The sequence below is a fragment of the Octopus sinensis genome, linkage group LG20 (genome assembly GCF_006345805.1).
Source record: "Octopus sinensis linkage group LG20, ASM634580v1, whole genome shotgun sequence".
Classification (NCBI taxonomy): Eukaryota; Metazoa; Mollusca; class Cephalopoda; order Octopoda; family Octopodidae; genus Octopus; species Octopus sinensis.
In genome coordinates this window covers 28,000,445-28,014,234 of record NC_043016.1, presented here as the reverse complement: position 1 = coordinate 28,014,234, position 13,790 = coordinate 28,000,445, and the positions used below count along the sequence as shown (strand labels likewise).

The window sequence follows — 13,790 nt, the reverse complement described above, 5'->3', positions numbered from 1 at the left end:
ATGAAACATAGTTTCAAAAAATTGGTGACAAATTCATGTTTTTAGCAGTTTCCCCCTTGAAACAAGGGGGAAACAACAAAATTCTGCTGTAACAGCAGAAAAAAGTAGTGTGGGCATGTTTATCTATCTCGGAGCTTTGTTTCCTCAGTCGAGTTCCAGATTATCTTTGCAATTTTGGCTGGTTATATTCAAGACTGCTCCAATCTGGCCAGCCCAAGGAAAAACTAAGCTACAACTACCATCTGTGCACATCTATATTTCTCCTATACCTGTCATTTCTTATGTCTTTGCTGTAAGGCTTCACTTCCATACACATCAGCTTAATTTAATTCGTCCTTAATCGAAAGACTAGCCTTTTCCCTTCCTAATTTTAGGCCTTGTGCCTAAAATAGAAAGAATTAATAGGACAAGAGAAGGAAGTAAGTTGGCAGAATACTTAGCGACTTTATGTTTTTATGTTCTGAGTTTAGATTCCACCAATGTCGGCTTTGCTTTTTGTCCTTTCTGGGTCGATGAAATAAGTACCAGTTGAGCACTGGGATCAACGTAATCAACTATCCTCTGCACATCCTCCCCAAATTTCAAGCCTTGTGTCTATAGTAGAAAGAGTTAGTAGGGCAAAACAAGCTGGCACGAGTTAGCACGTCTAACAAAATACTTAGCCTCATTACGTTCTGATTTCGGATTCACCCGAAGTCAATTTTGTCTTTCATCTTTTTAGGGTTGGTGAAATAAGTATCAGTTCAGCATTGGGATCAATGCAAAAAACTAGCCTCTGCCCCAACCCTAATTTCAGGTCTTGTGCCTAGAGTAGAAAGAATTAATAGGACAAGAGGAGGTAGCAAGACAGTAGAATAGTTAGTAACCCGGACAAAATATTTATTGGCATTTTGTCCATCTTTACGTTCTGAGTTCAAATTCCGTAGAGGATGACTTTCATCCCTGTTGTTAATGTCCTGTTATTTGCATTTGTATACCATTTCCCCGTTTTTTTTTTTCCCATCCTTGTTTTTGTATACATTCGCTGCTTTCTTCCAAGGAATCTAGTGCTCTTAGCTTAGTTTTTCCTTGGGGTTGGCCAGATTGGAGCAATCTCAAGTATAACAAGCCAAAATTGCAACAATAATCTGGAACTTGACTGAAGAAAGAAAACTCTGAACAACTCGTCTTTGTTTTTTCTTGTCCCTTTTTTGTATCATTTGTCTGGATGTTTTGCACTCTTGTCCCATTTTTTTTGTATTCCTCTATGTATATATATAACTCAACTGCTGGTCCTGATGGTTTCCCAGCAATCCTCCTCAAATCATGTAAGCATGCCCTAGCAAAACCCCTCCAGATTCTCTTCCAGAGCTTTCTTGCAAATGGCAGACTGCCAAGCAAGCTAAAGGAGGGAATAATATGCCCAATCCATAAAGGGGGAAGCAGAGCAGATGCCAAAAACTATAGGCCTATCTCTCTAACTTCACACATCAGCAAAGTCATGGAACGGATAGTCACAGGGAAACTAATCGCATTCCTTGAAGAAAATAACTTCTCTTTGCAACTGCTCAGCTAGTGGGAAAGGCTGAGTGATACCCAGCATGGTTTTCGACCAGGTAGGAGCTGCCTGACCCAGCTCTTACAACATTATGACTGGGTGTTGAGGCAGTTACTCAATCAACATAAATGTGGACGTAATATACCTTAATTTTGCAAAAGCTTTTGACAAGGTGAATCATGGTATGATATGCCACAAACTGCGTGATCTCAGCATAGCTGGAAAACTTGGAGAGTGGTTACCTGACTTTTTGAAAGATAGTAGTTAGGCAGTAGTGGCTAATGGAGCCACCTCTATGAAAACACAAATAGTGAGCGGTGTTCCACAAGGCACTCTCTTGGGACCACTGCATTTTATAGTGGCCCTCTCAGATACGCCCTCAAGAACCCGGATAGCCGCCCTTGCAAGCTACGCAGACAATACGAAAGTCTCACAGTAAATACAGAACCCCAGCAATGTTGCACATCTGCAGCAGGAGTTGGACTCAATTTACAGATGGGCTGAGGATAATAATATGCAGTTTAATGCTGAAAAATTCCTAGCCCTGCACTACCTGTGTCCAAAACTTAATATGAAACTTACAGGGTACACTGATCCACAGGGAATTTCAATCCCAGAGCCTAAATCATTGATGGACCTGGGTATTGATATGAGTGATGATACCTCTTTCCAAGTGCACTAATGGCGACAAAGTGCAGACAACTGGCTGGATGGATCCTGAGAACATTCAGAACCAGAGATAAGGAAACCATGATGGTCCTCCGGAGGACATTTGTCCTCAGCCACCTGGATTACTGCTCACAGCTATGGTCACCCAACAGTGTGAAATTAACAGCAGACCTTGAAGCAATCCAGAGAAGATTCACAAAGAAGATTGTCCCTTTGCAACTGCTCAGCCACTGGGAAAGGCTGAAACAGCCAAAACTCTACTCCCTGGAGAGAAGGCGGGAGAGGTATGCAGTAATATACATCTGGAAGATCCTGGAAGGAACCATGCAAAATTTTGGCATTGAAAGCTACACCAATGCCAGAACAGGACGACACTGCATAGTGCCAAAGATCCCAGCAACGATATCTCATTTTAGAACCAGTTACTGCAACAGCCTGGGTTTCATGAGCTCACAGCTTTTTAATATTCTCCTAAAGAGCCTGAGGAACCTGCACAAAGTAGATGTAGGCGTTTTTATATCAAAGCTGGACCGCTTCCTGTCGATAATCGCAGATGAACCTACATCAAGGCAAGAGGTGCAAATGAGAGTAGCTATATCAAACTCCATTATTCACCAGGTTCGACATATTGGAGGAGTCTCTCAGTAATAACAGTGTAGCAAAAAGGGCAGTGCATCAGCAGGGCTGCGGCTCTGAGCTGAAACAATATATATATATATATATAGTTGAGGTTATAAGAGGTAATGGTGTCATTGAGACCCAAAGGTGTCAGGTAATGCTGAATAAGTGCTATAGACAGACCATAATTAAGTTCCAGGTTCAGTGATTTTGTGAATAAGGGGTTCAACATTGGTCATATGTCAGCGTGTGTATATAAGAAGTTTTTTCGTAATGAGATAAAAAGCCAAGGCTGTGTAGATATTAGAACATTTATAGATAGAATGTCTTACAGCTGTTTCCAGGATATTTATTATATCCCTTCATCAGAGACGGTGTGAAAGGATGGTTAAGTAATAGTTAATTTAGATAGGATACAAAATAGAGAGTAAGGTGGAGGAAAGAAAATAGATGTGAGATATGTAGGGATATTGAATTTGTAGATTCATTTTTTTAGGCAGAATGGTATATATGCAAGATTCCAATACCTTATGAGAAAAATCCAACAGTATTTAAAATTGTTCATTCCAAGTATAGAGTTTATACACAATGTAAGATTCCAATATCATATGAGTAAGATCCAACAGTATTTAAGGTATTGGAATCTTACATTGTGTATAAACTCTATACTTGGAATGAACAATTTTAAATACTGTTGGATTTTTCTCATAAGGTATTGGAATCTTACATATATACCATTCTGCCTAAAAAATGGATCTACAAATTCAATATCCTTACATATCTCACATCTATTTTCTTTCCTCCACCTCACTCTCAATTTTGTATCCTATCTAAATTAACTAATACTTAACCATCCTCTCACACCATCTCCGATGAAGGGATATAATTAATAAATATCCTGGAAACAGCTGTAAGACCTTATATATCTATAAATATTCTAATATCTACACAGCCTTGATTTTTTTATCTCATTACGTATATATATATATATATATATATATATATATAGTGAGAATATACAAAAAAAATAAAAGACAAAAAAACAACAAACAGATGTATTAGTTTCACGCTCGGGAAGTGAGAAAGTTTTTTACGTTACAAGCCTACACTCTTTGACTGAAAGGAACACAGAAATAAACAGGAGAGAAAATAGAAAATATATAGATACATAAATCTACTACAGAAATTCTGTCTGTGGGTGTGTTTGCTTGTGTTGTTAGCTAACTCCTCCTACATTGTTTTATCGATTAGGATGAAACTCGACATGTGAGTAAAACTCATGTCTGGAAACCTCGTAACATACTTAGATTGTTGCAAAACATCAATAATACGGCCCCTAGAAGGGATTCTTATATCTACTACATATAACTAATATATTTTATTTAAACACCCAAGGAAATAACCCACAGCACCTGCACTTACAATAGTCAGTTTTTAGCGAAGCGATCAACATTTGATTCTCACGATCAGCGGAACTAATTCTACATTTCAACTAGTAAACCATATTATTTCACCTTTTTGATTTGAATCTTAAACCTTAAAGACTTCATCCATACATTTTTACACATACATACTGTTTTGTGCTTATATATACTATATTTATATATTAGCTTTAATAAATTAGCCTTGATAAAGTTAACATTTAAAATGCCACGACAAGGAAGGCAAGCTAACAGAATTCTGTTAGCTTGCCTTCCCCAATTTCAGCACATGTATTCTTAGCGAATATATATTGTAATGTGGTGATTGATGATTTAACGTCTATTCTCAACATACTGGCATAGAAATTTTTTCTCTTTTGCTCTTGTTTATAGTTGTATATCAATATATATATACATATATATTACTAAAGTTTACAGATGTATGTACTAAAGAGCCAAAGCAAAAGACTTAGTGACCATGGAATAATAAAGAACACTAACCTTGACCACCTGTGGCAAATCGAGACCCATCTGGATGAATATCAATAGAAAATATTGGTTTATCTGAAAGTAAAAATATGGTAGAAATTAAACTTTAAAATAACAAAAGGATCAAAGCTACAAACCATTGCTGAGCTTTTGAAAACATTAAGGTATAATACTGAAACATCACTTGCTACAAGAAATGAACTGTCGGAGTTTTCCCACCTTCCAAACTGCAACTGATTTTTCAGGTCCCTTGCCAAGAGAATTTTCACCAACATTACAGAGTTCTCTTTACCTCCATTTCTCGATAAAAATAGGTCTATAAACAGTACCTTCATGGAGAAAGCTACAATCTTTGCATTCAATTCCATACAATTCATCCTTCACCAACCTCCTCCAAATCTACCCCCTTTCTACTTTTCAGCCTTACACACACACACACTCCAGAGGCAGAAATAAGCAAAACCACAGGCTCTGACAATAGTCTTTCCATAACACTCAAACACTACCCTGCAACCTGTTCCTACATTCATTAAATCTTTAATCTCTCACTCTCTACAGGGACATATCTGGAAATATTTAAGTGTGAACCATTCCAAAGAAAGGTAACCTTCTAATTCAGTCAGCTATCATCTTATTGCAGATGTTGGAGACATCCATATCCTTGAATACTTCTGTCTATCCTCAGTTACCAACAGTACTGTTTCTACAGAGCCAAATCCACTGATGACCCACTCTCTTATGCCCCTCATCAGTCTATACTCACTTTAGAGAATGTGAATGAAAGCAAAATTGTTGACCTAGACATCTGCAAATGATTTGACCATGGCTGATATATATAAATCTTTTATCAAAATGTCCTGCCTACAGGCTCTACCCATCACCTATCTCTTGGATCAGTAAGTTCCCATCAAATTGCAACAGGGTTCAGTTCTGTCTTTCACACTCTTCCTTCTACACATCCACTCTTATCTAGATAATATAACCCTTTATTCTGCCTTAATCTTTCTTCAACCATGCTTCATCCCATTTGTGACTTAGAAACCACGCATGAAATATGCTTAGATTCCAGGAACAGAGACCTTGAAATTAGACACTATGAGGTTCAATTAAACACTATAAAGACCCTTCATATGATCAGAGAATTAGGGACATCGTAATTGAGAAATTTGATGAGAGGGAGGAGGAGCTACAAACATAGAGGGCAACTGGGAATTCCTGCGAGACAGCTTGCTGAGTGCCACAGATCAAATCTGTGACTGGTGCAAAATCCCTTCCAGAGCTAGGGTAATATGGTGGAGGAACAATATTGTAGACAGGGCCTTTAGAGCAAAGAAACAGGCCTGGAAGAGTGGGAGCAGCAGTTAACTGTATCAGATAGCCAGAAGGGAAGCTAGGAGACAGGTATATCTAGCCAAGGGAGAAGCAGAAAAGAAGTTTGCTAATGTTCAGCATTGTGAGAACCAAAGAACTGAAGTATTTCAGATTGCTAGGCAGTGTGTGAGAGAAAATTGTGATGTCATAGGAGAAGAATGTGTCCACATGGATGATAGGGCACTTGCTTTTAATGAGTCTGCAAAGAAAGAGGCTTGGAGATGCCATTATGAAAGACTGCTGAACCTGGAGAATGAATGAGAGAAGAAGAGTCTGCCAAACATTGACCCAATTGAGAGACCAGCTACCTGAATCGACAGTACCTGGTAGATAAAGCACTTAGAGATATGAAGACAGGGAAAGCTCATGGCCCATCAGGAATCACTGCTGAGATGCTCTAAATATCTGGCCATGTGACTAAATATCTAGTCACATGTATTGTAAATCAGAAGTTTCATGAAGGAGCCATACCCAACAACTGGTGTAGCAGCACCATAGTCAACTGCTACAAAGGTAAAGGTGATGCCTTAGATAGAAATAATTACAGAGGTATCAAATTGTTGGATCAGATAATGAAAGTTACAGAGAAAGCCATAGCCCAACTAATTAAGGAGAGAGTTAATCTAGATCAGATGCAGTTTGGTTTTGTGCTAGGTAGAAGCACCACTGATGCTATATTTTTGGCGAGGCAACTGCAGGAGAAATACCTAGCCAAAGATAAACCTCTGTACTTCGCTTTTGTTGACTTAGAGTACAGCAAAGAATTCAGGGTACAGTAGGAGTTCACCAAGGATTAGTGCTCAGCCCCCTCTTGCTCATCATAGTGCTCCAGGCAATAGCAGAGGAATTCATGGTAGGCTGCCCCTGGGAGCTCCTCTTTGCTAATAACCTTGCTCTTATATATGACTCACTACCTGAGCTAGAGAAGAAGTTCCAGGTATGGAAACAAGGTCTAGAATCAAAGGGCCTTAGAGTTAACCTAGCAAAAACCAAAGTCATAGTGAGTAGGAAGGCAGAGAAATCACATATCCCTTCAGACAGATGGACCTGCTCAATCTGTAGAAGAGGTGCAGGTAGAAACTCCAGAAGATGCACCCAGTGTAAGCTTTGGACATATAAAAGGTGCAGCAACATCAGAGGAAGGTTAACAGGGAAACTAACATTTGTATGTGGAAGGTGCACAGGTACAATAAACATTGAAAATGTGCAGAAAATAGACTCCATCAACTACCAGGGGGGCAAGCTAGAGGAAGTAGAAAGCTTCCGTTACCTAGGTGACCAAGTTAGTAGTGGAGGTGGATGCTCCGAGAGCATAGCTGTGAGAATAAGATTAGGTTGGACAAAGTTTGGAGAGCTCCTACCCCTGCTGGCAACAAAGGGCTTCTCTCTCAGAATGAAAGGCAGATTGATGCCTGTGAAACATGGCAGTGAAACATGAGCTATGACAGCCAAGGACATGCATAGGCTTGAAAGAAATGAAGCCAGTATGCTTTGCTGAATGTACAATGTCAGTGTGCATGTTCGGCAGAGTGCAAGTATCTTGAGAGAAAAGTTAGGCATAAGAGGAATCAGATGTGGTGTGCAAGAGAGATGACTGCACTGGTATGGTCGTGTGATGCATATGGACAAGGACAACTGTGTAAAGAAGTGCTGATCTCTAACTTTGGAGAGAACTTGAGGTAGACCAGGAAGACATGGGATGAGGTGGTGAAGCATGATCTTCGAACTTTGAGCCTCACAGAGGCAAAGACTAGTGACCGAGACCTTTGGCAGTGTACTGAGCTTGAGAGGACCTGTCAAGCCAAGTGCACCTGTGTCATGTAAAGAACATTTTTTGAATGTTGGGCCACATGGAGGCAAAGTGGTTGAGTACCTTTCTAGTGTTGGGCCTTGCAGAGGCAAAGTAACTGAATACCTCTTGAATGTTGGACCTGATGGAGGCAAAGTGGATGAGTTCCTTTCAAGCATTGGACCTAACAGAAGCAAAGTAGCTGAGTTCTTTTCAAGTGTTGGGCTTCACAGAGGCAATGACCAAGACCTTTGGCATGATGTTGTGCTTGGGAAGAAGATCCATCAAGCCGAGCAAAATTGCAGTCGTGGCAGTTACTGGTGTCATGCAAGTGTCACATAAATGCACCCCAGTGTGCCGGTGGTACATAAAAGCACCCATTACACTCTCAGAGTGGTTGGCATTAGGAACAGAATCCTGCCATAGAAAACCATGCCAAATAAAACTGGAGTCTGGTGCAGCCTTCCAGCATGCCAGCCCAGTCAAACCATCCAACCTATGCCAGCATGGACAACGAACGTTAGTTAAATGATAATGATAATGAAGTTGAAGGTTCAAGTCAATTGCTCAACTGAGTACTACATGTGGGATTCATGTACATGACTTTAGTCAGCCCACACTCTTCACATTCATGTGAAGTCCCTGCTCCTAACTCATGCACCCATGACAATACTCTACCATCCTACTTATATTCTCATCGCTGTACCTTGAGGATATGCCCTGGCACTTCACCACTATCTATTTCTCTCTCACTCTACTAATCCATTTATATTCTGATCCCCATTCCTAGAGGATATGCCCTGGCACTTTACCATCTCTCCCCCACTCTCACTCTTGATCATTCACTCTCTTACTGGTTTAGCATGTATCTCTTCTACAGTAATAAACCGTTTTCTGTCCACATTCTTGATCTCTCTCTCTCTCACACTCTGACTGGGTAATCACATATCTCCTCTAGAGCAACATACCTATTTCTATCCTTCTGTCAAACACTCTAACCTTTCATCACTTGATACAAGGTCACCACTTCCAATGCCCTCTCTTCCCAAAGGATATTTGTCTTAGTGACCCTGTCAGTGCTAATGCATTCTGGAGCCACAATACTTCTATTTTTTACTTTGTTCCATATTCCCTTTTCTCATATCTATCTATACAAGAAATTCTCAACAAGGGTCCATATGAAATTTTGTTTTTATCTGCAATAAATTTCTTATATTTCACAGAACATTTTAACAAATTTTTTTAATACAATTCCTAATATTATTTAATTATAAAAATAAATTAATTTTTTTAACATTGAATAGCTAGGAGGATCCATCCAAGTAAAATTGGAATCAAAGGGGTCCATAGGTAAAACTGGTTGAGAAACACTGATCTATATTTACCCTTATACGGGATAATCTTGTAGCCTTTTACACATAGTCTCTTCTCTTTCTACTTCCCTTTAAATTGTCTCCTCTAATAGTGTTTATCCAATTACCCTTTCTACTGCTACCACCCTCTCTCATCAACCCCACACCAGAATCATTATACCCAGTACTATAGAGTGGCTGGCTTTAGGAAGTACATCAAGCCATGAAAAGCATGCCAAAATATACAGTGGGGAATGATGCAATCTTCCAACTAATCAGATCCAGTCAAATTGTTCAATTCATGCCAACAAAAAAAAAAGATGTTAAGCAATGATGATAATGTGTATGTGTGTCCAAATGCATAAAATGCATGTGTGTGTATGTATGTACATATGTATATATATATATATATATATATATATATATCGAATTGAACCAGCCAGGATCCCTGGTCTGGTGGTACGTAAAAAGCACTATCCGACTCGTGGCCGATGCCAGCACCGCCTCGACTGGCTTCCGTGCCGGTGGCACATAAAATACACCAATCCGATTGTGGCCGTTGCCAGCCTCGCCTGGCACCTGTGCAGGTGGCACGTAAAAAGCACCCACTACACTTACGGAGTGGTTGGCGTTAGGAAGGGCATCCAGCTGTAGAAACATTGCCAGATAAGACTGGAGCCTGGTGCAGCCTTCTGGCTTCCCAGATCCCCGGTCGAACCGTCCAACCCATGCTAGTATGGAGAACGGACGTTAAACGATGATGATGATGATGATATATATATATATATATAGGCGCATGAGTGGCTGTGTGGTAAGAAGCTTGCTTCCAAACCACATGGTTTCGGGTTCAGTCCCACTGCGTGGCACCTTGGGCAACTATCTGAATGCCTCTTACACAGGCTTTCTCTCAGGTAATTTCTACTGTGTTGTACAGCCTCCTCTCTCCATGCCACTCATGTTATCCAAGGGAAAGGCAGTCTGATATAGCTTGGCACTAGTGACGTTGCAACTTATTTCTACAGCCAAGTGAACTGGAGCAATGTGAAATAAAGTGTCTTGTTCAAGCCTGGTCCAGGAATCAAACTCACTATGTCGTGATTGTGAGACCAACGTTCTAAGCACTGAGCCATGTGCCTTCACACACTGACATTACACATCTAACAAAGCATGTTCACTTATGGTTCTTTCTAATCAACACAAATCCTCTGCATTCAGAGCCCAGGTCTGGTACCCTTATAACTCAAGCATCATACAATCTACCTTTCATTCTGAGAGAAAGGCTGTTAGCTGCTAGCAGAGCTAACAGTTCCTTGAACTTTTTTTTCAACCTGTTCTTACTCTAGTTATTACAATTTCAGAGTATCTATCCACAATTAGTAATTCCATTACGTCGGTGACGAAAACTATTGCCTACTTCTAGGTAACTTTCTGAACAGCTGAGACAATGTATTTCTTGGGTATATTGTGAATAATGCTCCTGTATATAAGGTTATTTTGCAGGTAGCCTGTCTGCGATTACAATAAAACTTGCGTATCCATTGTTTATCAGTCCTAGAGACCATGCCATAACATAATATTGAAGCTCGAAGCAGCCCTGCGGCACTGATCCAAGAGACAACAGACATGTAGCCTGCAGACAAGCTTTTTGCTGGAGATTTCAATACAGATATGTTGAAAAGTTTTGCTGGTGCCCAGAACAAGTTACCATCAAATTTATCAACCCATGCCAGTATACCCCTACATATAAATGTATATACATTAAATGGTTCTGAGGACGCAATGCTGTACAAGCACCCAACTCTAATGAAGTGCCAAAAGCTAATGAAAAGGATTATGCCATCCTGTTCTTTTGCAATTCATCATTTGACATATACATTTATTTCTATAATATACATACACACATAAACAATACATATAACCACAAAATAAGAATCGTTATTCCCACACACACACCTAATGGAGATAAATCACACCACAATCATCGTCCGTCTTTGTCTTTCATTTCTCCAGGTGCGATATAGCAAACAATACAATGATCGATTACATCGCTTATTTACTTTTATCTCAAAGAACAGGCTTTGCCCCAATCGAGAATCGCCTTAAGAGCAAACTATTTAATAATGTTATAACATAAAATAGGATCTATATATTTATGTCTAGGTAGAAGTTGGGGCGTTCTTTACTTTCGTTTCAATTGTCGGGTGAACAATTAATTGTAGCGCTCTTTTTGAGCCGCCAAAGACAAGTTGGATCCAGGCTAATATTAATGCTGGTTGCATCCAATTTTATTTTAATTCGCTTTAATGAATTTAACAAATTGACTGTCAATTCGGCTTCTTTAATCAATTCTTGATAGACTCAAGAAAACTTTATTAATATTTGATTTGCAACAAAGAAATAAAAATGCTCGTGCAAAAAAAAAAGTAAAAAATAAAAACAATCGTTTCATAATTGGTAGAGCATAAATGAGGAGCAGCAATTAACAATGAACCAAGGTTAGCAGATGAAGTTTTAATTACTGCTAAATGTTGCTTAAGTTTAACATTTCCCTTGATCACAATAAACAGTTGCAAAGTCAGTCAAAGAAAACAAAACTCAAATATTTATATTTAATAAATAGCGGAAACATTTGCTGTTTGATTCCAGGCAACCATTATACAAAGCATTCCGAATATGTGAATAAGTTTATCTTATTACCAATCAAAACATCGAACTTACGAAATTGATATTGAAACCAAATCAATACTCTCATTTTTCTTTGTTTGTTAGGCTTATTTAATAATTTATTATTTTTTTTAATTGCAACATGTTAGTATCCTACATAGAGCTAAGGAGTAGATAAAAAAAAATGTTGGAAATGTAAAAATTTGAAATTTCAAAAATGCATCTATCAAATATGAAGATTCACTTGAATTTTCATATTTGATAAATGCATTTTTTCAAATAAGAATTCTATTGGGATGGTCGAAAATTTATCATTACTGTGAAGTAATATTTCTTCAATAATGTGACATGGTTACTTCGTAAGTTCAAATAGACAAATGATCCATGTCTACGAGAGTGGGAGAAAGAGACAGGACAAGCTGAACATCATTGGACACCGGGTGGCTTGTTGAGGAACTTTACTCATGAAATGGGAATATGCCCTGTTCTCATATGGGACAGCATCAGATTCGACTAACAAAATAAACATATTTTAAAAGTTATCTCGTTTAGTTATAAATTAATTGTAAATAAATACACCCTTCCCTACCACGTGGTTTAAATATTTTCCGAAAACAATATCCAAATTTAAGATCAGAAAATCCTTGACAACAAAAGGTCGTCTACATACAATAAGATTAATTGAAAACGTCAGATATAATTTACTTGTGAAACATATAACAAACGATCAACAAAGCAAAACATAAGGTCCACAAATTCATAAATAGTGTTCTTCACGAAGTATACAGGTAAGGATATATCATGTATATAAATAATTTTTTTTTTAAATTGTACTATTTTTAAAAAAAATGTTCTATTTTCAATTAGAGACATGAAGAAAATAAATGAGGATTTCAAAAGGGGAAAAAATCTGACTGAAAGAGTAGAAGACAAGAGAAACAAAGATATGGAGTAATATGAACAAACAACGTAATAAACAAAAGTCTCTCTATATAATTAAATATCACAGATGTATATAGAATAATTTGTTTGTAACCTACCATCCAATGTTACCCAGCTTGGTTTCAGAAGCCTCATTTTCTATCTTATTTTAATACCTTCTATAGGGGAAATCTACATTAAAATATATTATAAACGTTAACAATTAATCTGTGAAATTGTTAATATTATTGCTTTCGGCGTTTATATATTGTTGTAAGGAGTTTCCGCTCGTTTTCGCCGCTGATCTGTTTCCCCCAGATCCGTTCTACACCAGCACGGGAAGTTGTTGTTTTTACTGAGCTGCCGCCATTTTCACAGATATACACAGAAAGTGTCACTGGGAGGTGGGTAAGGACAGAGAGAGAAAGAGTGTGATACAGAGAAGGTGTGGTGTAATAGGGAAGAGTGAGGAAGGAACACAGATACAAAGATTGAAAGAGGAAAAGGAAGAGAGAGTAGAAGGAGTGAAAGGTGCGTGAGAGATAAGGAAGAGTGGAGAAGGAAAGGAAAAAAAAGAAACAAAGAAAAAGAAACAGAAAGATAAGGAGGAGGAGATATTGACAAGCGGGCGGGAAAAGAAGAGAAAAGTGAAAGACGGAGGAGGAGAGAGATAGAAAGGAAGGAAAGATAAAGAGAGGGAACGTAGAGTAGCGGGTATTAGAATTTAATAGACATAACATTGGGGTTGGAAAATTAAGAAAGGCAGAGAGATTGAGGTCGAAGGGGGAGAATGAAAAGAACGGAAGTTCGGAGGAATAATGCCTTATGTTCTTAGTTGATGTTTTCGTATTTTAGTTTGTTTCATGTAAGAAAGTGTAGGTTCAATGTCGTCAATGAACAAAAAAAAAATGAAGAACTGGAAGCCGCGTAACTATAAATATCTATAATCATCGTTTATA

At 38.4% G+C, this 13,790-nt stretch overlaps 1 protein-coding gene across 1 annotated transcript in view; it reads right to left on the bottom strand.

The window, feature by feature from the left end:
- Positions 1-13,367, bottom strand: part of LOC115222527 (protein HIRA) — an 83,436-nt gene extending 70,069 nt beyond the window's left edge. The window contains exons 1-2 of the mRNA XM_029792781.2: positions 12,951-13,367; positions 4,747-4,809 (exon numbers count right to left, since the gene is read on the bottom strand). Of these exons, the coding sequence (XP_029648641.1) occupies positions 4,747-4,809; positions 12,951-12,987 (100 nt within the window). The 5' untranslated portion in view covers positions 12,988-13,367. The remainder of the gene's footprint in view (positions 1-4,746; positions 4,810-12,950) is intronic.
- Positions 13,368-13,790: the final 423 nt, after the last annotated feature.